This window comes from Numida meleagris, chromosome 13 (assembly GCF_002078875.1).
Source record: "Numida meleagris isolate 19003 breed g44 Domestic line chromosome 13, NumMel1.0, whole genome shotgun sequence".
Lineage (NCBI taxonomy): Eukaryota > Metazoa > Chordata > Aves > Galliformes > Numididae > Numida > Numida meleagris.
Genome location: NC_034421.1, coordinates 15,353,787 through 15,381,642, shown reverse-complemented (window position 1 = coordinate 15,381,642; position 27,856 = coordinate 15,353,787). Strand labels below are relative to the sequence as shown.

Here is a 27,856-nt window from a genome sequence, read left to right as displayed (position 1 = left end):
GAAAAAAGAAAAAAGAAAAAAGAAAAAAAAAAGCATATACACAGACTATTTCATTGACTTTTCAATAATTCCTTCACTCTTTGGAGAGGGCAACCACGCTGTCTGAAGTCAGGTTTTTAGATTTCTGGGCAGAGAACTCTCTGAAGAGTGATTAGTGGTGTGACTCTGAGGTCTTAAACACTGGGTTTATGAAAATCCTATATCACTGAGGTTTTGTTAATCCTGTTTTGCAATGTGAAATCAGATTGTGATGATAACATTGCTGAAATATGTCTGCAGGCAGTATTCCAGAACAGCAGGACCCAGAAAACCCGTTAAGTTCCTGAGCAGAAGTCTTAAAGCAGTATGCCTTCCTGATACCTAGCCAGCAAGCCACATCTGCTGTGTCTTGAAAGACTGCCTTCTTACTGTCATCTTCATATATGCCATACAAAAATGCACAGCCAGCGTCATTGGATCCAGAAGCTGAAGGAGCAACAGGTAACAGCTTTTCCTCTGCCTGACAGTCCTTATACAGTGGGAGTCACATGGCTGTATGCCCCCATGCGATGGAAAAAGGTCAGTGTCAGCAGTAGATGCTACTGCTGCTGGAGCTGTCACCCTTGAAGACAGTGGTTTAGGTGCAAATAATAATAAAGGTACTGATCGCCTAGTTCATATGAGAGCACTGATACAGGACTATCCCTTCAGGTTTTGAAGCCACTGCAAAGTGTATGTTCTGATGCTCCTTTCTAGGATCACAGCTTGCCAGATGTGCAGTTATTCTGCATAGTGGAGAAAAAGAGCAAGCTGTACGTGCAAGAGATGCTAAAAGGGACCATATTTTAGGCAAGTATCTAATAAGATGCAAATTAATTTGGACCATGACCACCTCAGTAAGGAAACTCTTGATGTGAAAACGTAAACTAATCAGCAGGAGAACAAAGGCAGTGCCTGTGGGAGGCAGTGTGTAGTAATGCGGACAGGAATGGCTGGACACTGAGGAAACTATACTGCCTGGTGCAAAAGAAGGCATTGCTGCACCTTCACTAATTTCACTCATCTTGGGCAGGTTTTTCTCTAGGGAAAGGTGAAAAGAAGCAGCAAGGCAGGAATGTGTTTTCTAAGACCTGATCTGTGCCAGGGAGAATAGTTACAGGCAGAACAGGCCACGAGAATGATTGTATCTATGGCAAAGTTCATGCAATTGAATAGTTTTATTCTGTTTTAGTCTCTTAGTTATATGAAAAGATGAACAAACGGATTTGATTCTGTTACCAACTTTCTCTGCAATCCATTGGGCAGTGAAGCTGCCCACACAGTGACAGTCCCTGGAACTCCACTCACACAATGACAATGAGGTTTGACTCCTTGAAAGGAGATGAGCCAACTTACAGTGAGGTGGAAGAGAGTTTCTGGCTCTGATTTAGCAAAGCATCTGAACACAGGTGGGATGTGTGGCATGATGACAATAGTATGGATTTATGATTTGAGTGTCAGGTGGGAGCTAACAAGGTACACCTGTGGTGAACGGACAGATACTCACAGGTCTTGGGTAGGGGATGTTGTAGTGAAGTCCGATTTCTATTCTTGCCTCACACTCTTCTATGCACTGCTTAATCAGCTTCGGATCCGTCACCTACGATAACACAGAGATAAAAATAAATATTTTGTACAAGTACAGGAATCAGCATTTGGAAACTCAAGTCTTTTTTTTTTTTCCCTTCCCTTTCTTTTTGCAGTTTCAAGGATACGATGATAGTGTTTTTCACATCTGCACTTCTGGGCTCAACGGCACTGAGAAGCAGTGCCCAGAGGCTATCAGAACTGTGAGTGCAGAAGAGGGTTTCACTCAAATTTGGTGTTTTACCTGTAAAAAAGACAATACACATGTAAACTACCACTACTTCCATGCGTTCATCATGCTGCAAGGCAGAAAGGGAAAGAGAAGGGCGACATGCGGGTGTCATTCTGTCCTGAAATTCACATTGAAGTCAGAAACATAGTGTTCATCAGCACTTAATTCCGATTTTTGCATCAGCTGAATTTAGTCCTGCACTGAACTGGGCTACAATGCCTGCTCTGAAAGTACTGCCTCCTATTTCATTATGTTGGCCCATGCCGTCAGAAGCGGATGTTGGAGCGATGGCAGCAGAGGCTGAACCTTCCCACAAATACTCTGTTACATTTTGTGCCCGTGTGACAGATGGCAGCAGAGGGCCACTCTGACCCACCAACATCCTCCTCTGATGGCGTGGGCTGACAATCAGAGCTGCCTCCAATACGAAGCACTGCTTTCAAAGCAGCCCTGCTATCAATTTTGTAAGTCCTTCTTTTTTCACCAACCATTGCCAGGTTTCATCAGTAGCTGTACCAGGCATCTTGACAAAGGTTAAAAAAAATCAATTCAATGTAGTTTTTACTGCTTTACACAAATCAAGAGATCAAGTTGTGTCTTTTAATGGCACCAAAGCAGCCATTTCTTCAGTGACATTATATTCATTATCAATACCTCTAATGAAAACAAGTTGAGCCATATCTGTAGCATCTGTGGCAAAATTTGAAATTAGCAGCTCTACTCTCCAAATTCCTTTTGATAGATTCTCCTGTTTCTTCACTTCACCTGGCTACAGTCTGGAGAGACAAACCGATGTTAGAAAACTCGCTTTTATCAGGACAAATTGTGTGTGCCACGCTTTCCATCCACTGCTCAATAAACTCAACCATCAGTCAGTGGGTGTGATGTTTTTGCCATCACATTTGCTACCATATAACAAGCTTTTAGTTTAGAGTCCATCTAAGGTGTAACCTTAAAAAAAATTGTTGAGAAGACACTTTTTTCAGTTCCACTATTTTATCTTTACAAAACATTCCTTGGTATGCATTGAATTTGCAGCATGTGTGTGCACATAAAGCCTTTTCAAATGGTAATCCTTGAAATCGGACACAATTTCCTTGCAAATTAAGCAGTGCCGTATTAGCTGTCTTGGCAAAAAAGTACTCCTCTGTCCATCTTTTGTTGAACACTTCCTTCATTCACAACTTTTCATTTTTGGGGTTCTGTTTCCTTTGGAGATGGCAGGAGGTCGGCTGAGTCGTTACCGGCAGTGGCTGGCTGCACTCACCGAGCAGCACAGTGCGCGGCACGGGCAGTGCCCATCAAGGCGACTCGCCTGGCCTTCCACAGGAGTTAATGAAGATCTGATGGGGTTTGAGTTTTCTTACTAAATTTCACCCTTGAAACAATAAATTGTAACTCAAATACACCTTAGAATGCGTTTGTACTGGCATTTATGGTGAAGGAAATTTGGGATACCATTTCTTATATTCATACCTGGGCATCCAGCCACCAGGAGAGTGCAAAGCACAGCAAAAGGATTCAGAAATTTAAACCTGCAATGACACTCACTTACATCTTTGTTTTTTCGGAACAATGTTTTGGCTTCTTTTATGATGTACTCCCTCTCTGCAATAGTTTCTTCTGCCTGTCCCGATGCCGACTGCCATTTCTTGGCTATCCGGAATATGCTGCGGTAAAGGCCCAGCACTTCTTGTCGCGTGACTGCTGTCATCTAAAACAAACCAACACCACGAAGGCCCCAATGTATGCAAAAGACCACCACACATACTGCTTTTCCACACAATTCAATTGGCTTACGAGTATTTCCACCTAAAGAAAGAACTGAAATAGCCGTAAAAAAAAATTTGCTGTTGAAACCTGAAGACACAGTCCAGCAAAGTACTGGCACCGAGACTTAAATCTGCCCCCGTGCAAGCAGCCTGAGCTCCTGCTTGAAGCTAACCGCTCACTGCAGTGCTTTGCTGAATCAGAACACTGGCTCAGGAATGGCCATGTTTTCTTTCACTGCTATTTTGCAACAGGCATTGGGTGAGTCACTGAAACTCTGAGGTGTCCCTGCTGTGTTGTAACAATGCTGACCCTGTCTGTGCCAGTGCCTTTGGATCTGTGAATCAAGTACACAATAAAAGCACCGCAGCACTGCTGAATGTCGGTATCGGTGTCACATGCTGAGCAGCTCGTTCGCTGTGCTATTGCAGCATGTAGCAGTGATTCAGCCAGAGCCTGATGTGATGAAGAGGTGATGAAAGCGATGTTATCTGAGCACTGCAGGAGGCAGACTGACTGGAGGTTTAGGAAAGTCCTGAACGCCCTGATTTTTGGAGAGCTGGCTACCTGCTGAATCCACGCTCCAGGTGTGCCAAGAATCTGTCAGAAATCAAGAATGAAATCCCATCTTTGTTCTGTGTAAATGAATATTTTGTCATGTAAGCAGTGACACTACTCCAGCCCAGACCATGAATGTCCCCAAGATAAACACACTGCTGGAGCCGCAACACCACTCCTTCCCCAAAGACAGATCCCACTCCACCTGGATTAGATTCACCGAAACAATGACATTAGGGACTGTCAGAGGTACTTTACTGTCCCTGAAGGACAACGCAGCAGCACTACAAAGTGAGTAAGTGCATAGGTGTGATGAGGAGCAAACACTGAGGACAGCACATGACTGGACTGTCTCAGGACTGATGTGCCAACGTGGAGCTCCAGCTGCTGAATGTACCCTGACACCAGTCCAGAACAGTTAGGAGCAGGGTCATCACTGTCCTCCGGGGTGAGCAGGCTCTCCACTACCTTGGTGCTACTGCTACATGCCCCCACAGTACTGCAAAAAGTTTGGCAACTTGGATCTTGTTTCACCTCCCTGTAGTCTGTGGCAATTCTTGTTACTGTGGAAAACAAAGAGTGTTTTGGATCAGGCCATGCAGCTGCTGACCCAAGGCACAATTTGGCATGCTGTGCTTTTTGCTAAAACCTCCCAACACTTCGCTCCCAGGCTGTTCTGCTGTAAGCATCACCATTATCTGAAGGCTCCTTGTTTCATAAACTCTGTTGAGGATCTTAAGAAGTACAGACATAAATTTTTTTGTCAGATTATTGAGAGAACATTTGTATTTCTGTATTTTATCTAATCATATATTTTCCTTCACATATAAGTTGATTTCTCTTAGCCAGCAGAAATTATTTATAGCGGATGTGTAGGGTATTTCTAGGGAGCAGGTACCTGCAATAGAACAGATAGGCAGTCCCAGCTCGTCAAACACTTTGGAACAACTGCTTCATTTTATTCACTCTTCAGATCCAATTCTGGGAAAGAAAGAAAATAAAATCAGACATACACAAAACCACACATACACTTGCATCATAGAAATCATTGCTTCCCCCTGTGTTCTTTTCCTAACAGCAGCAGCTCAGTTACAGGGCTGCCCCTCAGCCTGAGTCCCACACCATGGCCTCATCCTCTGCTTCCATTCCCAGGCATCACCTCTGGGAGCCACTCACATTCGTTGCTCCCGTCGCTAATAAATGGGAGTATGCACTGGAGAGCTTCCCTTTAGATTCTCACATAATCCATAAAGGAATAATTTCAGGGGAAAGTTAGTTTTGAATAAAGGTTCTGATTCTGGGCTCTGCATCAGAAATTTCTGTGGCTGCAGCTCAGGGCCTGTATCTCAGAGCTGTAATCACAATTTACACTTCTGGATCTTAAACATTACCAAGAATCTGGTAATTAAGATTTTGTCTGGAAGTTTAGAAGCAGCACACTTTTCTCCCACTGGCTGCATCCTTTCCCCCCCTGGAATTTAATTCTCTGTTCTGCAATGTCTTGGTGCTGGAAGGGACACGCCTGCACAGCCCCTGGCTGTGTCCTGCAGCACTGCTCTCCTTCCTGCACGTGCAGGGTGCACAACATGGCAAGCAGACTTCCACGCACCCTCAGCAACCAGCTCCTTCTGCAGCTGGCTTTAGTTATCAATTTCAAGTGTCACAGAGAGCTCCCGCAGCTCCTGCACAAATCCATGAGGGTGTGAGGAGCTCTCTGCCTCCTCCTCCAGGATCAAGGACAGGAGCAGACAGGACAAAATTCAAAGCACGGGTCAGACTCTGATCTCAATGCAAATATGGAATTATTCCATGGAGAGAGCAAAAATTACTTTCAACCTAAAACATGCAAAAGGGATTCAATTTTTTTTGTTACAAACAGAACCCACACCAACAGAAGCATAAGAAGAAAGGGCAGAAGCCACTTATTAGTGCGATTCTGCAGGTGACACTACTTTGTTTTGTGGGTGTGCAGAATGAGTGGGACAGAAAGAAGTGTAAGGGAGGATTTCATGTCCTTTTAATTACTCATCATGCTGCTTACATCCTTGGCATTTATGTCATAATTATATTTCGCAGTTCTGGAACGTAAAGTGGATGTTATAGCACTTTCCCACTAATGCACATCTCGCAGTAGTCACTGCTCATGTCACCACAGAATGCAGCCCACAGATGTTACCCACAGGTGCTTTCATCGTGCAGTACAGAGCTATTCCATTCACTGAGCAAATCTCAGGATTTTACTGCAACAGAGCAAACAAGGAGAGGTCGAAGGTAGGTCTGTGGAGTGACAAGTGGCGGGGTGCAGGGTGCAGGCTGCTTCGGGGCTAGCAAGTCAACAAGAGCGCCAGGAAGCGACTGCTGGATGCTGAGGCACAGCCCTGACCACAGGGGGCTGTGTCCTTCTTTTCATCTACCTGCAAACCCCTGTTATCAACAGGCAGGTCAAGTGCTCCAAGTTTCCCATTGTTCCAACACCTGCAAAGGCATCTTGAGCACATCAGGAGTTTCTGGACGATGGAAATGCAATTTTTTTGTTGTGTTCATTAAAACAAGTAGTCCTTTAGACTACAAAACGTAAAAGCAAGTTTCTCTTTCAGGAAACAAATACATGTGCCTTTGGTTTTTAGGATGGTTGACACAAAAGTTCAATGGCCTGAATAAGCAGTTAAACACCTGTCTTCTTTTGCTATTTGCAGGTTCACAGAGAATTTAAATTAAAAGTGTAGATAAAAGCAAGGAAAGGAATTTGTCAGCTGCACTGTGAGGTGACACCAGCAGTGCAGTGTCAGTGTGAGGATGGGGGCCGAGCGGCACGGGCACTCATTGGTGAGCAGTGAATTCACAGCATGGACAGCCCTTCCCCAGCTGCACAGCTCCTCTGCCAAACTATTCATCTGTTTCATGTCATCCTTCCAAGTCAATCATTAGCTACTCACTTTAAACATCAAATCTGCCAGCAGCAAGTGCAGAGAGGGCTTTAGGGAACAAAGGGTGAAAGCTCATGGGGAAAAATGGATATTTAAAAACAACAGATCTCTTCTTTTACACCCCAGCTACCTAGGGCATGCATTAGGATCACAGACACTTAATGATGATGCTGAAAGCATATCTGCTCAGGGGAGAAGGCAGGGAACAGAACGCTGCATGGAATCTCCTGACAAAGGAGGTTTGAACCTCTCAGATGTAAAATGTTTTATCTGGGGGCAATATATCCTCTGCCTGACAGCTAGGTCACTACTGGCAAGGTTGCTCTGCCAAACTGCTGGGCTGACAGTTTATGGAATGAAGTAACATAATTCGAAACTATAATGCATGAACGTTATGGTATAAAATATGATCAGCTTCAGCCCGCACGAGAATCTACATCTCATATTTTTAAATGCACACCTTGGCTAATATTTATTTAAAGAGATGCAAAAACCTGTGTGTAGCCAAATGATAGCATCCAGCTAAGCAGCAACCACATGTTGTCTCCTGCTGCTAACGCAGCAGATAATCAGTGGCTTGTTTCTCAGTCACCCACAGCAATGAGAGGTCAGCAATCCACACTCGCCCTTTGGGCACATTGTCTCTGGCATAGGGTCAGGGAGAGGAGGAGGGCCCAGGCTCTGCAACAGCTGCGCACTGCGCTGCCTTCCAGCGACACTCAATTCCAGAATTCACCTTCCATAAAAGTAATTTTATTTTCTTCTACTCAAATCAAAGGCACGGTGAGCTGTGACAGCTATGTGCCTGCAGTCTGCACCTGGCAAAGAAACCGTGTTTGATTTCCATTGATTTCCATTCTTAATGGAACATTCACACCTTTTTCTTTTATAGATTCAGACAGAACAAAATACAAGCAAAACTTCCATCACAGCTAAAATATTCCATCTTCATATGATGAAAAATGAACTAAACCGGAAGATCACATTCTTCCACAATACATCCACATTGCCACCAGTGATTCAAACCTGCACATTTCAAGAAACTTCCATCAAAGATCAGTTTGATTCCAAGTATTTCTCTTCATTTGCTACAACCATAGATCTCAGCAGATTTGACGACAGTTCTTGAACCGAGTTATTCAGTAATGACACCAGAAAGAAAGCAAGGTGCCTTTCAAGTGGCTGTCTAATTTGTAATGCCAGCACCTTGCTGCTGGCAGGCTGAAGTGGTTTGAAACACCAAGTAACACCTCCAACACAGCCAAAGTCTCTGTGCCCACGCTGCCCATCAGCTGCACCAGGAGCGCTGTCTGCACCTGGGTCTCCTTTCAGCTCCCTCCTACAGAAGGGCTGCCTGTTGGTGCTGCCTTTCGGTGAGAAAAAGGAAACAGAACGCTACAAGAATGGAATTAAATAGTAAGAGTAAGCGCTTGGATTTTATCACCGGTTTTCCGATGTAATTTCAAATGAGTGAAATTGCATATAATGAGGATTCTGTGACATTCTCTTCATTTGAATAAACCAAGGTGGAAGCCCTTAACTCGTCCCTTTTGATGACAGAGCTTTCATTCTCTCCATCTGAGGCCGTTGAGGCATTACTTGGTTTGCACAGGATGGGCAGAGTGCACTCTGCCTGCCGTGTCTGGCCAGCCTCAGAAGGAATACAAACGCTGACCATGGCTGCAGAGGGGCGGTGGGGAAAGGAAACAGAAAAAAGCTTCTTAAAAAATCTCTTAATTTGTTGTTACAAAGCCAACAGAGTTCAGGTGAATGCTACAGCAAGGTGAGCTCGCCTCAAGCGTCGAGCACCCTTGTCACTTGCCATTTCAGAGACTCAGAAATGCCTTCTCACGTTTAGCTCTGTTAGACACAAAGGGAAGAAGAGGTTTTAACGCAGCACAACAAATGCAGCAGAGAACGCAAAGCTCAGCTCCCCCCGGGCCTTGCTTATACCGTGCCGATGCTCACAAACATCTAAAGGAGACATAAAACCCAGCGCACACTGACGCACTCGTTCCTAACCCGGCTCGGGGATCTGCACTGAGCGCTCCTTCCGCCCCCTCCCCCTCCCAGGCGCTCAGTGCGACCTCCGCGCAGCACCGCGCTCCGGTACAGCGCCTGTGTTCCCGGACAGCGGTACGCGCTACTAAAGCTCCTCAGCGGCTCTTGGAGGACTACAGCGGGCCGTGCTTCGGGGAGCGCGCAGCGAGGGGCGGGTGGGGGGGGGGCTGGGCCCGGCATCCCGCACTGCCAGCGCCGACACTGGGGGATCGCGAAGTACCGTGGGCCGGGAGGAAGCGGGGAGACAACCCGGTCCAGCCCCGCCCCAGCCGGATCGGGCCGCTCCGAGCCCCCCCAGCCCGGCCCCGAGCACCGCCGGCGCCGCAGGGGCCGTTCCCTTCCCTGCCCTGCCGGAGCCGCCGGGCCGCCGGGGGGCGCTGCAGGAGCGGGCGCCGCTCTGCCCCCTGGCGGCCGGGGCGGCCTTGCCCTGCACTGGGCGGAACCAACGCCAACCGCCCGCCCTCATGACTCTCCCTCCCTCCGCCCTACCCCCTGTCAGCTTCCCCACCCTCAGCGCCCTCTTTACCTTCGGGCAGAAGCTCCTCCAGACCCCGCTTTCCGCCCTCGAGCGGCGGCTTTGCTCGGTTTCCCACTCCCCCGCTGCAGTGGACGCGGGAGGCGGCGGCGGCGGCGGCGGCAGCCCCTGTCCTCACCGTGCGTGCGGCGCCGGGCGCGCCGCGTGACGTCACGCTGCCAGCTGACTGCTCGCCCCCGGAAGTGATGCGGAGGAGCGCAGCCTCGCCGGGATCGCGACGGTGAGTGACCCGCGCCGCGGTTCTGCCCCGCGGGGACGCGGCGGGACGGGACCGGGACGGCGGGGGCCGCGCTCTGCCCCTCAGCCCCGCGGGGGCCTCTCGGCCGCCGTCGCCCTCTGACGGCGGGGCGTCCCTCAGCCCCGCGGGCGGCAGCCGCCGCTGGGCCCGGCCGGGAGTTGCAGCCTCGCCCGGAGCTGCCGCGCGGGGCGGCCCCGGTGCGAGCGCCTCTCCCGTCCGAACGGAGCCGGCCCCTCGGCGCGGACCGTGGGGCTGGGCGGGGCCGGCCGCTGTTGGGAGCTGCCGCGTTCCGTCCGAGCCGCCTTCGGTAGTGGCCCCAGTCCGGGAGCGCGGACGCTTCGTTCGGGCGGACCCCGCACTCCGGGCCCCAGCGCTGGAGGTGAGCGGGCAAGGTTCTCAGGGAGAAAAGCAGGGGTTCAAGAAGGCGTGCGACACTTGGCTTAGAAGGCAGTTCTCTGCTGTCCGAGCACACCGCCTTTGTAGAGGGGGTTCTTTTCTCCGCTCAGCTTTTGGTTAGCCACACGTTACCGGGCCGTGCCCACAGCGCTGCCCTGGCGGCCTCCTGGGCCTGCAGCTGGGCTGCTGCGGTCCATGCTCCAGACGAGCATTGTTAGGAAGCGTACACCATTCCTGCGAGTGCTGCTGGTGTTGGAAAGAGCCATTCATTTCTTCTATTTTAAATAGTTAATGCTGCTGATGTACCATCCTTCAGAATGTTTCATTGATAACTGATGAGTCAGAGCCCAGGTACTCACATACAGCGTTGATCCACAGCTGTAACTTTGCTTTAAATGATACCATTTGTAGCATAATTTGAAGGGAAAGCAGGTGAAGCGCTCAGAAGAAGGGTTGAGCTGTACAGACCCGAAGTGCAGAACTGGCAAGTGCTTCCTGAAATGACTGGCAGGCCTCAGTGGCAGGCGCCAGTCCTTGTGTGCTCTTTCGTTTTTGGGAGAGCCATTGGTCGAAAGGTTTCTCTCGTAAGCACGCACTGATTGTCTGCCTGAGAACTTCTTTGTTAAATAGTTAATGTGTGACTGAGATCTTAGTGTTTTCTTTGGGTTAGCAATGGAAAGAGAGAATGGCTGAGGGCTGCTGTTTCTTGAGTGCATCTGAACTCTGCCGTGTGTTTTCCTGCTCTGAGGAGCTCCTCTGAAGAGGAAACGGTTCTGTGCGAGAGTGGAGAGGTCTGGCTTCACCTTCTTGTCAATTCCAGGGTTTAAATCTTACACCTCTGCACATGGTAATGGTGTGTGGGTAGGCCTCACAGCCATTTACGTGAAAGGCAACATGCGGCCTAGAGCAAAGGCTTTCTGCACATCAGCAGAAAAAGGAGAACTTGTTATCTGCATTGAATTAGTTAACGTTATTGGAACTGGCATGACAAATTTGCTGCAAGCATCTTCTCTTGAAAGGATTTCAAAAATTCTGATGATTTTCTAAAATCAAGTTCTATACAGGCACTAATTAGGATAATCCTTAAATAATTTGGCAAAACTATTAATGGGAGAGTACACAGCTCAGTGTGATGCTTTGAAACTGCTTTCCTCTTGAGACTGATAAACTATGATATGGTCCATCGTCTGCTGAGTTAGGTGCCTTCCTTGCCTGCTCTCTAGCTTTGTTTTGGAGTTGCACTTTGCCATATTTGTAGCCAATTTGGCTTCACTGGTTCTTATTGATCTTGGAAATTCATTCATAATTATGTCTTCTAATTTGCATGGATAATACAAAGGGAGAGGATGATCAGGTGAGTTGAAAGGCTGATTTTTGAGGCAAAACCAGAACAGCTCTTTTGGAAGTCATTAGCTAAAATTAGTTAAAGAGGTAAGTATTGAGGAAGAGAAGCTACCAGACCATTTGACCAACTTGTAAGACAAAGGGATTTGTTGTGACAGATTTGCATGTGGATGAGCGTGAGGCTCCATTCTGCTGATTTCTTTGCTTCTGCTTAAAGACCAGGTAGAAAATCCTGTATGTTGTGTGGCTGTGTACTGGGGCAGGGCAATGTAAAGTAGGGAGAAATGGGAGTGGAGGAATAGGGGATAGTCATGACTATTCCAAACCTTCAGGCCTTGTAACCTTACGTTTACTCATGCTGGAAAATGATGTGTTTGGATACGGACAGATGTACGCTTGCGAGTCTGTGGGAAAGTGAGTACCCCAGTACTGCTCAGAACTGCCCCATGCTGATGTGGAGCGTTGGAGCGCTGCAAAAACATTCTGGGGCTTTGGCTGTTGGTGAAAAGTTCTGAGATGCAGGAACAGCGTATTTGTTCCATTAGGCACACTGGTCTGTAGAAATAAAGGTAACAGGAAAACTCATTGGAGTAAGAAGGACCTGTAAAATTAAAGGTGTGTGATGTTAGAAAAATAGTACTTTCTTTCATGCTCATCCATAAAAATAAAAGAGGAGCTGAAGATTTCTTGCCAGTGTTTTGGGAGACTGGAAGCCCAGTCTGTAACACTCAAGGGTCTTGCTAGTCATGAGATAAGCAGAGACCCTTAGCCCCTCCATGGGGATTCCCAGGCTGGGCTCCTCCGCTCTGGCTCTTTCTCCCTGGGAGTCTCTGTCTTATCTCACTGGTTATCTCACTGGCTTCCTTTCCTTAGCAGCATCTGTTCGGTAGGCTTTGTCTTCTGGTTACTGGACATCTCATAATTCTTTTTCTCTTCCCTTTCCCTCTTTTAAAAATACTAGGTTAAATGGCTCTAGTGTTTTGCAGGTTATCTGCCTTGGTGACACAGAATAATTGTATCCCTGACTCTTAGTCAGTGGTAATGACCTAGTAACTAGACTGGAAACAATGGCAATTCTGTGGCAACTTGCATTAGCAAAGGTTGCCTTCTGGTGAAATGCCACCTGCAATTTACCCCCTATAAACATATGACACCAGTGAACTGTCTGCGCTGGTATTGTTAGTGTTATGATACCATGAGATGTCTCAGGCATGTTGTTTGAAACACCCAGCCTCTCCTGCATCACTTGTTAAACTGTAGTTTGAGTTGGGTAATTGCAGACCTGGGCTGCAGCCTTCTGGAGAGTGAACGAGAGACCCTGGACTTGGAGATGTGCTCGTGTGATTCACTTCCACCTCATCTTCATCCTTTCTGATGACGTTCAGAGATCATCCCTGTCACCGGGAGCTTTGCTGTAATGGTTCTATGTTCTGCTCTCAGTTGTAACCAGAACAGAAGAAATATTGGGGAGAAAAAAGGTCAATCAAAGCTGCTTGCCTAGCAGGTAGCTTGAGAACTAACCCTTTTGGACTCGGTGCATCTGCATTTTATCTGTGTCCTGGAGGACTGCGCTCCTGTCAACTGATGTGCACTGAAGTGGAAGCAGAGGTCCTAGTTCTTCCTTGTCTCACTTCTCTGCCAGGAGGTCGGCAGGTCTGGGGCTGCTTAGCTGTACGCTATGAAGAGCTCTTTTGTAGAGACTGGAATACTGTAGACAAAGAAAGATAGGAGTGCTAAAGGGAGTGAGCTATGGTGGTCTTCTGGTGTCTCAGAAGGAAAATTAGAAATGCAGTTCTGTCTGGGACATCTGTTTTGTGAAAAACAAAACTTACTTAGCAAAATGTGAGACTGCTAATACTGACCTGCTGTCACAGTTCTTTATTCCCAGAAAGTCAGGCTGCCATAGACAGTGTGACAGTCAGAGTTACTTGTTGTCTCACTTCTCCTATTTAGTAACTGTGTTCTTTAGAAAAAAAAAAAAAAACCTCAAAGGATTTTTGTGCTCCTGAAAAATACCACTCTTATTTCTGCATCCAACCAGTAGCAGACTGTGGCAAATTGTCACTTCTTACTCTGAATTTTTTTCTTAGTGCAATACGAGTTCTCTTTTTGCAGTTTTGAAACACCTAATGCTGTCAGTGTTGGCCTTTTGTTTGGAAAATTATGAGGGAGACAAATCATCCTAGCACTGAATGGGTATGGGCGGCACGTGTAGCTTAGTAACAGACCTGTAAATGTAGATGTCCTAGAACTTGGTCATGTGCTGACTATTCAATATTTTCATTACAAATGGGTCATACAGAGATCCAGAAATGCTAAGGGTCTGATGCACAACGCTAGTGCTTCCAGTGCGGCTGCCTGTGCCTGGGGTTAGTGACTGTATTTATCGTAAGACACAGGGACAGATACCCGTACACCTCACCAGTTTTCTGAAACAGTTATCGACTGAGATCAAGGATAGGTGAAAATTCATCTACAAAGTGTGTTGGCTGAAGCTGCCACCAGGCTGGAAAGGGGAGCTGAGGCTCTGTGTTATAACTGGTAATGTAAGTCAGAGGGCTCAGAGGGTCTGCTTTGATGCTCTTGCTGCAGTTAGCATCTACACACTGCATAAAGAACTAGTGCTGTGCACTGTGATAGGGAAATCATTAGGGAGTGGTAAGGTCTCTGCGGATGACTGTGTATCTTCTGCTTTAAAAACTGTAGTCAGTGTTTTAAAAATCCAAGCACATGCTCTTAAAATGCTTTAAGGTTTCCGATTGCTTTTAAGCCTTTCCACTTTGTACAATGCTTTGTATGTAACTTGGTGTTTATTCCAATATTACACAGCTGGCTGTGCAGTACCTGCACAACTGCATGAAGTGAGTGATTTGGTTGGCTGGCAGACTTCACCAGGATGGGTGGCAGAGTCTCTGATGCCACAGGTGATGTCAGGAGGCAATCCGGCTCCCGGCCCTGGCCTGCTGGGTGCCTGCATGGTGCTATTGGCTGCTTTGAGATGTGCTGGAGGTGGTATGCCGCTAACTAAAGCTGCTATGAGGGCTTTCTGGTTTTGTGGGATTAGTGTAGTTTTCTGAATTGCTGGGAGCAGTAAGAAATACGGAGTTATGCATTTGTTACATAACATCAGTTTTGAGCGTATCTTATTAGTACAGGAATCACTGGCAATCCCCTTGAATCCTGTTCTGCTGTACGCAAGCAATGGAGGTACCTCTGTTACTTCTGGGTGAAATCTGCTAGTCAAACTCAGAGCACAACAAAATCCACACATGCCTGGCTCAGTCAGTAGACTGAGGCAGTTCTTCTGAGTCACTCTGGTTTGGCTGCGGGATAGTTGTGGATTTCTGTACTTTACAGAACTGCCTGAGACAAAGTAAGGTACGTATTTGCAGCACAGCAGTTGTCAGATGCTCAGAGCCCGGTGCATTTGTGTCAGACATCTGAGAATCGTGCTTTCTGCTGGTTCTCTGATCCGCACGTTTGTGGTAGTGAAATGGTTGTGTCTGAGCAGAGTAGCTCTTTCCCTGGCATGTACGGCTTTCATTATGAATAGCACATACCAAAGTGCTGAAGATCTGTCATGCTGTGCAAAAGTTACAGTGAACTCTGGAAAAGTGATGAAGGAATTTATTATACATCTTGCGTGTGAAGGGAGAGGTGAAGGCTGGTAGCTGTAACGAGATGGAGATGAGCTGCTCAGTGACTGAGTCTTCCTTTTGTGAAACTGGTGGATTCAACACATCCAGGGTCTGAGTGTTGAAGTGTGTACTGGATGAGAAGTTGCTTGGAATCCAGCCTGGCTCTGGGTTCAGCTTTACTGAAATTGATGGTGTCATCTTGAACAGCCACATCATCTGACTGTCATATTTCCCCTCTGTTGCCTTGCTCATAGTCTAAACAGACTTCTCAAAGCAAGCACTGCTGCTCTGTGAATTAGTTAATTAACTTATTTATATTACAGAACCACCGGAAGGCACCTTTCTAAGATTATGCACTAGTTAGCTAGCCTAACTTGGGTTTGTTCTGTGAAAATACAATCATCCTAACAAATCTTTCTACCCACCTAATAAAATAGGATGAAGCACGTATTGGGGAAGGATTTAAAAGTTTTTGATGGGGCTGAGTGTAAAGGACAATGAAAAATAATCAGTATGTATGGTATTGTGTGGTTAGAGAATGCAAAATAGAGGGAGGGATTCAGGCATGATGTGTGCGTGCTGAAAAAGCTGTTTAAACAATGTGCCTTCTGTGAGCAGAAGTCGGGCCGCTCAGGGAAAGGCTCTGCCCTAGGGGCAGTGGGCACAGAACAGGCTGCCTGGAGCGGTGGGCACAGCCCCAGTGCTGGAGCTCACAGGATGCTGTTCTCAGCCATAGCATTTAGGTGGTGCTGTGTGGGGCTGGAGCTTGGGCTCAGTGATCACTGTGGGTCCCCTCCAGCTTGGGACATTCTGTGATTTATGATATCATAGAATCCTTACAGTTGGAAGGGACCTCTGAAGGCCATCTAGTCCGTCTCCCTGCAGCGAGCAGGGCCGTGCACAGCTCCATCAGGTGCTCAGAGCCTGGTCCAGCCTGGCCTGGAATGTCTCCAGCGATGGGGCTTCCACCGCATCACAGGGAACCTGTGCCAGGGCCTCACCACCCTCACTGGAGCAGACTGGTTCCTTATGTCCAACCCAAATCTCCCCTCTTTGAGCTTGAAACCATTTCCCCTTGTTCTAGCACCACAGAGTCTGTTCCCTTCTCCCCTGTAGCTCCCTTTTAGATATTGAAGGCTGCTCTCAGGTCTTCCCTCAGCCTTCTCTTCTCCAGGCTGAATAACTCCAGCTCTCTCAGCCTGTCCTCATAGGAGAAGTGTTCCATCCCTTGGATCATTTTTGTGGCCCTTTTCTGGACGCACTCCAACAGCTCCATGTCTCTCCTGTACTGAGCACTCCACATCTGGATGCAGTGCTCCAGGTGAGGTCTCACAGCACAGAACAGAGGGGCTGGAGTACCTCCCTCGCCCTGCTGGCCATGCTGCTTTGGTTGCAGCTGAGGGTATGGTTGGCTTTCTGGGCTGTGAAGGCACAGTGCTGGCTCATGTCCTGCTGACATCCGTCAGTCCTTGGGTCCTTTCTGGCAGAGCTGTGCTCCATCCTTGCATCCACCAGCTAGTATTGGTAGTGGATGTTGCCTTGACCCAGGTACAGACCTTGCACTTGGATTTGTTGAACCTGCTGAGGTTCTCCTGGGCCCGCTGCTCAGCCTGTCTAGGTCCCTTTGGATGGCATCCTATCTCTCTGGTGTGTTGACCACAGCTCTGTGAGGCACTGTGACCACTCTGGTTCCTGGCACTGAGAGCTGGCCCTTGGCTGCCCTTGAGCTGCTGCCAGGTGTCAGCCAACCTGTCCGGTCCCTCGCTACCCACCTGTGTACCTTGCTTCCACTCTGAGCCAGGTGCTTTTTGTAGAGGCAAACTGTGTCCTGATTCCTTGGGTTCCTAAATATAGCAGTGTGATTCCAAAAAGCTAGGCTAACCAGAATGGTTTGTTATTCTGATGTGGAACAGGTCAACAAAGTTCCCATCTACATTTCACTGGTCATGAGCTGGCTCCAGTTCACAGAAGAGTGCTGAGGCAGGAGGCCTGACAAACTTTCAATTCATTGTTAACTAATTACAGCTGGGCTTTCTTGCTTTTAGACTGCCTCTGAAGTAGTTTTGCATAAATGCATTTCTGCAGCAGAGATGAGGAGCTGTGCTGCAGCCCCCTGCTAGTGTGGCACTTGTTTAGGGCTGTGCAAGCTGTGCTCTGATCTGATGAGAACCCACAGCACATCTGCTGTGCTCCAGAGAGCCCAAGTCACAGTGGGCAGCCAGACATTGGTGCGAAAAACACAGGGGAGCAGATCTGGGTCCCAGCAATCCTGAGGTGTGCTCCTCTTGCTCCCTTATTTTCCCCCAGGGACTGCCGGCTGGGATCGCTAATGAGCATTGGAGTCTGCTCAGAACAGCTGCGGTCTGAGGCTCCTGGCATCACCAGGGAGGTGCTTTGCATCATGGCATCTAGCTGTGCCTCTTCAGCATGACCCAAAGACTGAGTTAAAACCCTGCTGCGGAGAGGTGGGCTCTTGATTTCATTTTGGAATACACGTTGGCTTCCAGTGTGTGCTGTAGTCTGTTGGAAACTGAGGTTTGGTGGATTGTAGGCTTCTTCTGAAGGAATTCTGATCAGTTGGGGATGCAGTTCATTTGTTGCATGAAGTTGCTATGGCAATGCTTTTTTTGTTTTTAAATGTGGAGTGCAAGATATTGCCTCTCCACTAATTCCACAGGCTCCTAGGGGAGCAAGTCTGCAGGGCTCCCTGTTCTGTCTCCCCTTTGCTCCCTAAGTAAATATAAGAGCAATTACTTAGCTGCAGGGGTGGGCAAAAGAAATGAGCAGAGAGGTGGTAGCTGTTGAATTTTGTGGAATTTTGGGAAGCTGTTGTCTAATAGAAACACAGAGTGGTGCCTGTGCTGCATGAGGCAGGAGTGGCACAGGGCTGGGGGTCTGTGCATGGTCATGTGTTGGGAACACAGTCTGAACAACCCTTTGGGAAGGCTGGAGCCTGTGGTATACAAGGTGAGCTTTGGAGGCAGAGGATGCAAGTCCATAAGGAGTAGGCTTTTTGGATTATCAGCTTCAAAATTGTCTAAAAACATTTCAGCAAAGGTGCATTTTTGCTCTGTGGGTGTGTATGACAGTCAAAAGTAGTTCTCCACAGTTCCTGGCCTTCTCCAAGTGTTTTGGATGCCTGCTTCCCTGGACTTATGCCTTTTAGAATAGCCTTGATCTAATCTAGTTCGTATTCTTGTTCGCTCAGCACCATCTTCGTAAGGGACTTGTATTTGGGGAAAACTCAGTTAATCTGGAGAATGGCGCGCATGATAAGAACATGTTTTGTGGTTGTCTTTCTACATCCATCCTCTACTTTCTACTGAGAAAATGATAGAACCCACTAGATTCCTCACAACCAGGTCTCATGTAAAAAGAAGGCATGCAGAAAAGCAGCAGTTGATCTCCTGCCTGCTCCTTAATTGCACGAAGAGCAGTGACGATGAGATATCTTAGTGTTTGCATGGTTAAGCAGAGGAGCTCTGCGATAGCTTTCTTGTTTGTTTGTTTTTTTTCTAGATCAGGTATGAGCAGAAGTGTTGACAGGGAGCTGCGGCACTTGCTGTGCATGTCTGCTTTGTCTTTGTCTGTCCTTATCTCATAACAGCTTCTTAGTTATACTAGTAGAGGTGGGAATTGAAAAGAAATGAGGCTGAGTCAACTTGACTGAACATGGGAAAACAAACATGGGAAAACAAACATGGAAAAGAATGTGCTAGAGAATGAAAAAAGAATTAATTTCTAGACCCAAATTATGCTTTACTAGGGAGCAACTGTCTGGTATTCACAAATTAAACAGTGGCTTAGCTAACATGCATTGATAGTGGTAGCATGGAATGACGTAGGTTGGAAGGGGCCTCAGAGATCACCCAGTTCCAACTCCCATGTCCTTCTCTGCAGGGCTGCTCTCCGTGAGTTCTTCTCCCAGTTTGCACGTATCTGGGATTCCTCGACCCAAGTACAACACCCCACACTGGGCCTTGCTGAACCTCATTAGTTCTCATGTGCCCACTTCTCGAGCCTGCCAGCTCCCTCTGGATGCCGTCCCTCCCTTCTGTTGTGCCATCAGCAAAATGCTGAGGGTGCACTCAATCCCATCTCATCTGCATCAGTGATAAAGATGTTGAAGAGCACCGGTCCCAAGACGGACCCCTGGGGGACAGCACTTGTCAGCCTCCACCTGCACATAGAGCCATTGACCACAGTGCTCCGGCTGTGACCACCCGAGCAGTTCCTTATCCACTGACCAGTGCACCCTTCACATCCATCTCTCTCCAACTTAGAGACAAGGATGTGGTGCAGGACCGTGTTGAGTTGAAGGCCTTGCACAAGTCCAGGCAGACAACACCAGCTGCCCCTCCTTTGTCCACCGATGCCATCGCTCCATCACAGAAGGCCGCCAGGTTCGGTCAGACACGACCTTCCCTTGGTGAAGCCGTGCTGGCTGTCTCAGATCACCCGCCCACCCCTCATGTGCCTTAGCATCTCCTCCAGGAGGATCTGCTCCATGGTCTTCCCTGGCACAGAGGTGATGTTCACTGGCCTGTAGTTCCCCGGGTCCTCCTTCCTCCCTGTCTTGTAAATGGCAGTGCTGGTTCCCTCTTTCCAGACCCTGGGGACCTTGCCTGACCGCCATGACAACAGCATGTTAGTTTTGCCCTGAGAACATGGGATGAGGAATTAACTCTCCCCTGCTGAAAGCATTAAATTAGCCAGAAGTCTGTGTTTACTTTTAACAAATATTTGAACTTGTCTATTGTATTCAGGACCTTATCTGTGCTTTCTATAATAATACATAGTGGTGTTAATGCTACTTAGTAAATGAAACAGTGAAGTAGTTTTATAAAAAGTCTCTTTCAACAAATGAATTTGTACTGCAAAAGATTAAGTGCTACCGTGCAGTTTACTGCATTTTATGGTTCTCATTGTCTCTTCGAAGTGTAAAGTTTTGTTTGGCCCTTTTGTTTTACAGTTCTCCATGTAAATACCAGCGGGCCTGCAGGCAGCTGTGAGAGCCAGTGGAATGACTCCCTGTGTAGCCGTAATGAGGTGAGTAGAACTCTGCTTACAAGTTCACAGGCACGGTGTCAGCTGTTGGAACAGCAATTGCTTCTGGTTCCACAGTTGCAGTGGTCCTCTCGTGCCCCCTCTCTGGAGAGCTTTATGTGTCTGTTCACAGCTCGAAAATGGGGGGTGCAGCCGTGGTGCTGTTCCCTATGACCTGCTATGTTAGAAGTCATGCCTCCCTGCCCACAAAAGATAAATAACGTGCTGTGAAACTCCGTACCGTTCTGGTGGCCTCTGCCTAACTGTTTGCAAGAAGTTGAGGCTGAGATGAGGCCTGGTGAAGTTGGAGCAGTTGTCTTTGCCTTAAGTAAAGAACCACTTCTGGGTAAGGGGTTTACTGGCTGGGGGAGCTGTGTACCTTTTTGGTATGTGGTGTCTTAAATTTGTCTATGAGGACTTCTTAAACGTTTTATTTTTTTCCTGTCTTGATACTTCCTCTTCTTTGAAACTCATTGTAAATACTAAATACCTTGTGATGCAACACTTTATTAAACAGCATAACATGTGGCTGTATTTTGTTATTCTCTGGGCGTAACCAATAATTTCTATTGCTACAACAATGCTAGTCATTAGAGGAAAATAGTGGGTGTCTTAAATATCTCCTTTGCATCTTATGTTAAATTCCCTACTACAGTTCAGGTGTTTTCAATTGACCTTGGTGTTCTGTGTGCCAGAATTATTACCCAGTCACTTTGTTGTTTACTCCCTTCAACCCTTGGGTTATATGAGATCTGGTCACTTGAAAGCATGAGATAAAATGAACTGCTTTACAGGGCTTAAAAAAAGAAAAACAAACCCAACCATTAACAGGGCCCTTCTGATCTTCTGTAGGTTTCCTGTGTAATGTTCCGGGTAATATGGGTCTACGTGTCCTTTGTTCTTAGAGGATGTCTTTCCTTTAACTGGCTGTAGTCTTCCTGTATTTCCAGTTGCTTTCTCCCTTCTGGAAGGGAATAGAGTTGTCCTTGTCCATCTCTGCGTGGCAGTTCCTGTTGTGTGGAAGATGGGCATCTTGATGATTCATATTTACTGTAGGTTGTTACTCAGTACTGGTCTGAGTAATCAGGCTGCTCTGGGAGCACTGTATCCTGTAGCACTGAGTATGTCTAATTGTTAGTCCTGAGTTTTGGTCATTTACTAGAATAGCAAAACTAGTGATCAGCGCTGTCTTCTTGGTTTTGCTGTTAGGCTGTAAAACCACGTTATGGTAATTTTGCTGTTAAGTAATGATTCTTTTGGGAATCAGAGCTTTGCTGCCAGCCCAGCATAATCTTTGGGTCAGTTACACAGAGCGCTGCATACCTGAAGTTCCCAATCCAACTTGGAGAAATATTCCTGCACATCCTTTGCTCCCTTCTCTGCCACTGGCATGACCTAGGCATGACATTTGCTTTGCTCTCCAGTTAAAGAAGTAGCTCTGCTCACTGATCTGGGAGTGCTTTCTTTATACTCACCGAGCATGGAGGTCAGTGCAGTTCCTTATGTTGCAACCGAAACCTTCCTCCATCTTCCCTCAAGGAAAGCTCCGAGTTCTCCCACTTGCTTCTCTAACCTCCCAAGGCTCTGGCAGCTCTCATGGCTTGAGGCTGAGTGATGTGGGAAGCAGAGGTGAGTAGTAAATGAGGTGGATTCAGCACAACTCAAGCATTCTGTAAAGGGGTAGCTGAGGGAGTGCCCAAAGACTTGTCTCTTACAAAACCAGATGCACTAAGTGCCAGTGGATGCAGTGCGATTTATTGTTATTTGTAGAAGGAAAACAAAGGGAACGAACGCTAACTGTCTATGAGAAATCAGTGAAAGAGTAAGAATTGGACTTGGCATTTGAATTCTGATTAATTTAAAGAAAAGAAGAAGGAAGGCTCATTTCTGGGAGTTCATCACTAAGCAGCAGTTTACACTGCCTGGTAATATCCTGAAAAAAGAGCTGGTGCGGACTGGAGAAGGCAGTGTGCCTCGGGTTTGTGGCAGCTCTGCAATTCATAGCTGTGAGCTGCTGAGGACTCACAGGGTTCTTAGAGGTTGTTTATGTGGAAATGCATATCTAAGTGAATCATTTTAAATATAACTGAAGAAGAAATTATTCTTGAATAGGTTAGATTGCACTTCCCTTGCCTATAAAAATCACGTTACGGAGTTCATCTTCAAAGCAATTTTAGGAGTTTGTTCCTTCTATTGCTTTAATAATAATAATAAATTACACCAATTCTAAGTGATGAATTGAAGAATTGTTAAATGTCTTTTTGTCGGTGTAGACTCCCACGTGCTGCCTGCCCACGGAGCTGCGGCCATGCTGTTTGCCCCATGCAGGTATGGTGGTGGGGATAGGAAGCGTGTTCACAACTGTAGTGTGTGCTGCTGCTCTGATACAGCTCCCGGCTTAGAACGGGGGATTCCCTTTCTGGAAGAGCTCTACCAGAGAAAGAGCGCGGAAGGATGGCATGACATCTGCTTGCTTTCTTCGTATGTACTTCTCATCTCTTTCCATACTTGTTCTGTAACCTGGAAGCAACAACCAAAGCTACAAAGCAAACCCCATTTGTATCTGAGGCTTTTACCCAGCCTGCCCCGGAAATGCAGTGCGAGTCAACAAGCAAAGGAGGATTATGATGAGCAGCTGCTTCCTGGGATGTGATGCTCTAAGAAACAGACTCTGTGCAGCACGGCCGCGTGCTGGCAAGATGGTGCCAGGCAGTCTGGTTGCTTCTAAAAGCATCATTTAAGATCCCTTCTCTGGGGATGAAAAATCTTTTCCAAATATGCAACACTTTAGCGTTGGGGTTATAAAAACGAAGTATAAGGACATCGTTTTGATGTTTTAATCTTGATTTTACATTGCTGCTGCTTCTGTGTGTGTGTGCCCCTCGTCTGGATCAGGTTACCTTGTTGCTGTCCCTCCCTTTCCCCCACCAGTGCTTTGTTTCACTGTGTTGAGTTCTATATTTAAAATGTGGGCATACTTTTTTAAAAAAAAAAACAAAAAAAAAACATTTCCTTTAAAATATTTCTGGGTTAGAGTAGTCTGTCATGATGAAGTCTGCACATGAATCAACCTCTTTGTAACCTATGTTGCCGTAAGAATTTTAGGAATTTCCTTTATTAGGACCTGTTAATATACAGCTGCAACTGAGTGAGGTGAAGCAGCCTGGAATTGCCCGCAGTTTCCAGCATACACCAACTTTCTGCACACTATTCCTTTTCAACAGGCGAAACGGAAGTATCCTGAAGCCTGTCTCTTTCCGGTGAATGTTATCCCACGTGTAATGCTTGCAATGTTCTTTGTGGAGAAGCAGCTCTTTCACTCTGAAACTGTTTTTCAGGTTGGCGGACTGCCGCTAGTGGCATGGTGCGATGCGCTGAGGAGCGGCCGTGGGGCTGTGGGACAGCGAGGAAGCTGCTCTGAATGAAGCCAGGCTCCCTGCACCATGGGCCAGTGTGTCACGAAGTGCAAGAATCCTTCGTCTACCCTCGGCAGCAAGAACGGGGAAAGGGAGGCGGGCAGCAAGTCGCATAGCAAGAGAAGTACTGTCCACAAAGATGAGCGCGCTTCGGCTTGTGGGAAGTCCTCGGGAGATATACTGGTGAATGGGACAAAGAAAGCGGACACTGCTGTGGAGTCCGGTCCGCCTTCAGCGTTTTCTGGGGACACAAAGAAAGACTCTGTCTCCAGCGCGGAAGAATCATCTCTCCAAAGGATTGGAGAGTTATTTAGGAGATACAAGGATGAACGGGAAGACGCCATACTGGAGGAAGGAATGGAACGATTTTGCAATGACCTCTGTGTTGATCCCACTGAATTTAAAGTGCTAGTTCTGGCTTGGAAATTCCAGGCTGCTACTATGTGCAAATTTACAAGGTTAGTTCCTGTAGAATTTTAATTACTTTCATACTTTAAACTGTATTCTATCATCTGTATCAGAGAGACAGCCTCATTAACTTCACGTAGGTATTTCTTCTAATAGTCATGCTTTGGTGCGGTTCACTCCGGAGGCTGCAGAAGGTAAGCTTAGCATTGTCCTCTTCTGTTCCCTTGCAGTGGGTTTCAGAACTGAAAATGTTTCTGGACGTTATGCTGCTAATGATGAACAACATGGTGACGTTCTGTAGATGATATTTTATTCTTGACTCAGTAAAACCAGTTTTTCTGTGTCCAGCACTGTCTTAAGGATAAGACTTGATGCAGCAAATAACTTTTGCTTTAATTGCTGCCAACTCTGTTACTGTTCTGTGAAAAAGTGTAAAGCAGGCTTATCGCTAAGAACTGTTTGTGCCCAGCCGATGTTAGGCGTAATGTCTTTCTCCGAGACTAGTCGTGTTAAAGCTTAGAGAGATGCTTCTGTAGTGACCGGTGACTGGTGTTGCAGGCACTGCCTGTCCTGACTAGGCTGTCAGTTAGTGAGCCCATAGCATGTCTGACGCTGCAGGAAGTGACAGAATGGCTGAAACTTAACAGCAACCTACCCAGTCCCACCACCAAAAATCCCCAGACCGAAACACCCTCCCCACACATGCACTGAGTTCTTTATCAGTGTCCAGTTAAGAGCAAGAGAAGAGCCTTTTTTTTGGAGTTGACGGTCAGTCTAGATTGATTTGAGTAATTTTAACTATTTTTACTCAGCTAATAACGTTTAAAATTACTTTGGTGTTCTGAGCCTTAAGCCAAGCCTCTGCCGTGCACTGAACACCAATAGCTTCTGCTGCGTCTGCAGTGGCCGTGTGGGTATGGGGATGTGCTGAACGCAAACGTGGATTTTCCAGGGGCTGAAGGAGCAGGGCTCTGCAGTATGGAGAAGGAATTGTGATTCTGCACAAGCAGTTTCATGGGACTGAATTCTGATTCTGCACAATCATTTTATTAATGACTTGATTTTCTGGGAGAGATGCAGTTCCAGCTGTGAGAGGTTAGTTCTGCTCAGCAGTGTGTTCAGTGATACGGGTACAGACAGGTGACTTTGGCCAAAGAAGGCAAGGCAGTCTTCTGATATCCTGAGCTTTTCACTCTTCTGTCTTCCTTCCAACCCCTCGCAGTCTGTGGTCGTGGCTGATACCAGCTGGTTGCTATACTGCAACACTTGCTCCTGAGCATGAACCAAATCGCAGTTAGCCACCTGCCCTCATGGCCGGGTTGTCAGCACACTGCCTGGAGCCCCGCTTTGAGCAGTGTGTGTATGTCTCATTGTAGCCCACGCTGTGTGGTGCTAGGCTCTCTGCTCATGCTGATCAAAGCAGCTAGTACCTTTCTGTCTTTCAGTCTGAAAGAGCAGCCAAATTGAAGGAAGGCCACTGCTCAATGACTCTTCCTTGAGAGCAGCTTGTCCAGAGCACAGGCCCTCAGGCACAGGCATTATCACATGGAGCTGTTTTGTATGTGGTATCAGGGAGCAACTGTGGTATTTTTCCAGTGTGTTCAGTGCTTATCCTTTGGCTGGTGTGGTTTAATCCGTGTTGGTGAAAGGTGTGGGCTGCGGGGGTACCGTGTATTCGGAAGGCCATAGTGCAGGGTTCTTCAGGTACTCACAGTGCCCCAGCTGCACTGGCGTGTGTGCTGCGGGTGGGTTCCCCAGCCAGGAGGGACCTGGGGCAACGTCTGTCCTTGCAGCAGCCGCTGTTACTCAGCGCTGGGGTCTGGGGGGCAACCACGTGCTGCTCAGATCGCTCCCTCTGATCTACTGAGCGGAGATGGGAAGCACTCGGTGCATAAGAAGCATTCACACTAATTTCTCTTCTCTTGCTTAATAGGAAGGAGTTTTTTGAAGGCTGTAAAGCAATAAATGCAGACAGCATCGATGGCATTTGCGCACGGTTTCCCAGCCTCTTACACGAAGCCAAGCAGGAAGATAAATTCAAGGATCTCTACCGCTTCACCTTTCAGTTTGGCCTGGACTCTGAGGAAGGACAGAGGTCGCTGCATCGGGAAATAGCCATTGCCCTTTGGAAATTAGTCTTCACCCAAAACAAACCCCCCATTTTGGACCAGTGGTTGCACTTCCTAGTTGAGAACCCCTCAGGAATCAAGGGAATCTCCCGGGACACATGGAACATGTTTCTAAATTTTACTCAGGTGATCGGACCAGACCTTAGCAACTACAGCGAAGATGAGGCCTGGCCAAGTCTCTTTGATACCTTTGTGGAGTGGGAAATGGAGCGGAGGAAAAAGGAAGAGGAAACCAAATGTATTACGTCTTCGGACACAGAGGGTCTGTGTGCAGAAGAACAGACTTAACAGCATTTAAGCGGCAGTGACAAAAGCAACCTGTTGCCCTTCATGAGATGTAAACTCTGGATGTTTCTGGTGGTTACCAAGGCTCCAGATTTTTTTTCTACTTTACACCTTTTTCTGCCTTGTATTCGAAAGGGCTCTAAAATGCTGTATCATGTTTTAGGCACTTTCTTAACTTTGGTTATTCCTTTTACTCTTACCCTGAAATATTTGACCCCGGCTACAAGTTAATCGTTTTTGTTAAGACTTCAGATTAGTATAAGTAAGTCTGATATTTCTTGCACAATGTAGATCTTTTTAGTTAGGTTAAATTAACATTGCTAAATTATACAGTGCCAGATTAAGTTTTTCATACTACGTCTGTCAGGGCAGGTCTGTACTGTGTGTAGTGCTGTTTACATTGTTGAGAATTTAGGCTGTAATAATTTTAAGGTTTTATACCAAGAATATAGCAGTGTTAACTTGAAATGCATTAATCCCCTCCTAATACGGCTCTTAAAAAAAAAAAAAAAAGCCACCACCACCAACAAATCCAATGACATAAGCAACAGCTTTTTGTAATACGGCTAATTGCCACTTGAAGCTAACTCCTGGTGACCGAATCCAAATCATTCCTTTTTATTTTCAGTTTCAAACTAAATGTTGGGACTGTTTTATAAAGTTACTGTACCTGTCAGTCAACTGAGTGGTAGATGAGGATTTGTATCGAAATCTCTGACACAACACGTAATAAAAGAGCAGTGCTACCTCAGTTTTATTGAAAGTGGACTTCTTGGTGGACTTCCATTTTCTCTGGAAGTTTTATTTTTGTGGTTACAGGAGAATATTTTTACTTGACTAAAAGAACCAAAGGTTCTGCTTCTTAAGTTTCTTAAACGTTGACAGAAGCAACACACAAAGCCTAAGTCTTCAAGGAAAACTGCGGTATAATTCTGCTTTAATTTGTTTGATTTATACCTGAAGCATTATCTTACTTGTCTGGCAAGCACAGTACTTCTATGTGAGGAACCAATTTTTTAAACCTATGCTTAATTGCTAAATTGCAGTTAATACTCTACACTTTCTGGAGCAACAATATCGGCATCTGATGACAAAGTGAATTCGTAATGTGTTCTTAACGACAACAGTGTAGACGAGTCATTTTTAGACTGATTTGATAATATTTGGATAGGAGTAAATTTATTATTTTACAATGCCTGTATTGGGACTATTTGCCTGTTGAAACTGTTGTGATTTAAAGGGAATTTTATTAACACTGGTTGAAGCTT

General features: G+C 46.7%; 2 protein-coding genes across 7 annotated transcripts in view; one reads left to right on the top strand and one right to left on the bottom strand.

Moving 5' to 3' along the window:
• Window positions 1-9,818, bottom strand: part of LYRM1 (LYR motif containing 1) — an 11,999-nt gene extending 2,181 nt beyond the window's left edge. The window contains exons 1-4 of the mRNA XM_021411850.1: window positions 9,680-9,818; window positions 5,064-5,146; window positions 3,393-3,551; window positions 1,526-1,618 (exon numbers count right to left, since the gene is read on the bottom strand). Of these exons, the coding sequence (XP_021267525.1) occupies window positions 1,526-1,618; window positions 3,393-3,551 (252 nt within the window). The 5' untranslated portion in view covers window positions 5,064-5,146; window positions 9,680-9,818. The remainder of the gene's footprint in view (window positions 1-1,525; window positions 1,619-3,392; window positions 3,552-5,063; window positions 5,147-9,679) is intronic.
• DCUN1D3 (defective in cullin neddylation 1 domain containing 3) lies at window positions 9,773-27,856 on the top strand. Of its 6 annotated transcripts, XM_021411842.1 has the most exons (6): window positions 9,807-9,908; window positions 17,612-17,769; window positions 20,277-20,353; window positions 22,624-22,678; window positions 23,689-24,224; window positions 26,108-27,856. In XM_021411842.1, the coding sequence occupies exons 5-6, from the start codon at window positions 23,794-23,796 to the stop codon at window positions 26,589-26,591; spliced, it is 915 nt and encodes a 304-aa protein (XP_021267517.1). In that variant the 5' UTR covers window positions 9,807-9,908; window positions 17,612-17,769; window positions 20,277-20,353; window positions 22,624-22,678; window positions 23,689-23,793; the 3' UTR covers window positions 26,592-27,856. The 6 variants fall into 6 exon arrangements, with proteins under 6 accessions (XP_021267516.1, XP_021267513.1, XP_021267517.1 ...); XM_021411841.1 differs by lacking the exon at window positions 17,612-17,769 and having other exon boundaries at window positions 9,773-9,908; XM_021411839.1 differs by lacking the exon at window positions 22,624-22,678.

What these genes read in the sequence shown, in the direction of transcription:
- DCUN1D3 (XM_021411838.1), top strand. Translation starts at nt 23,794, where the DNA reads ATGGGCCAGTGTGTCACGAAGTGCAAGAATCCTTCGTCTACCCTCGGC. An exon ending in ACTATGTGCAAATTTACAAG is followed by an intron (nt 24,225 to 26,107) that starts GTTAGTTCCTGT and finishes CTTGCTTAATAG; the next exon opens with GAAGGAGTTTTTTGAAGGCT.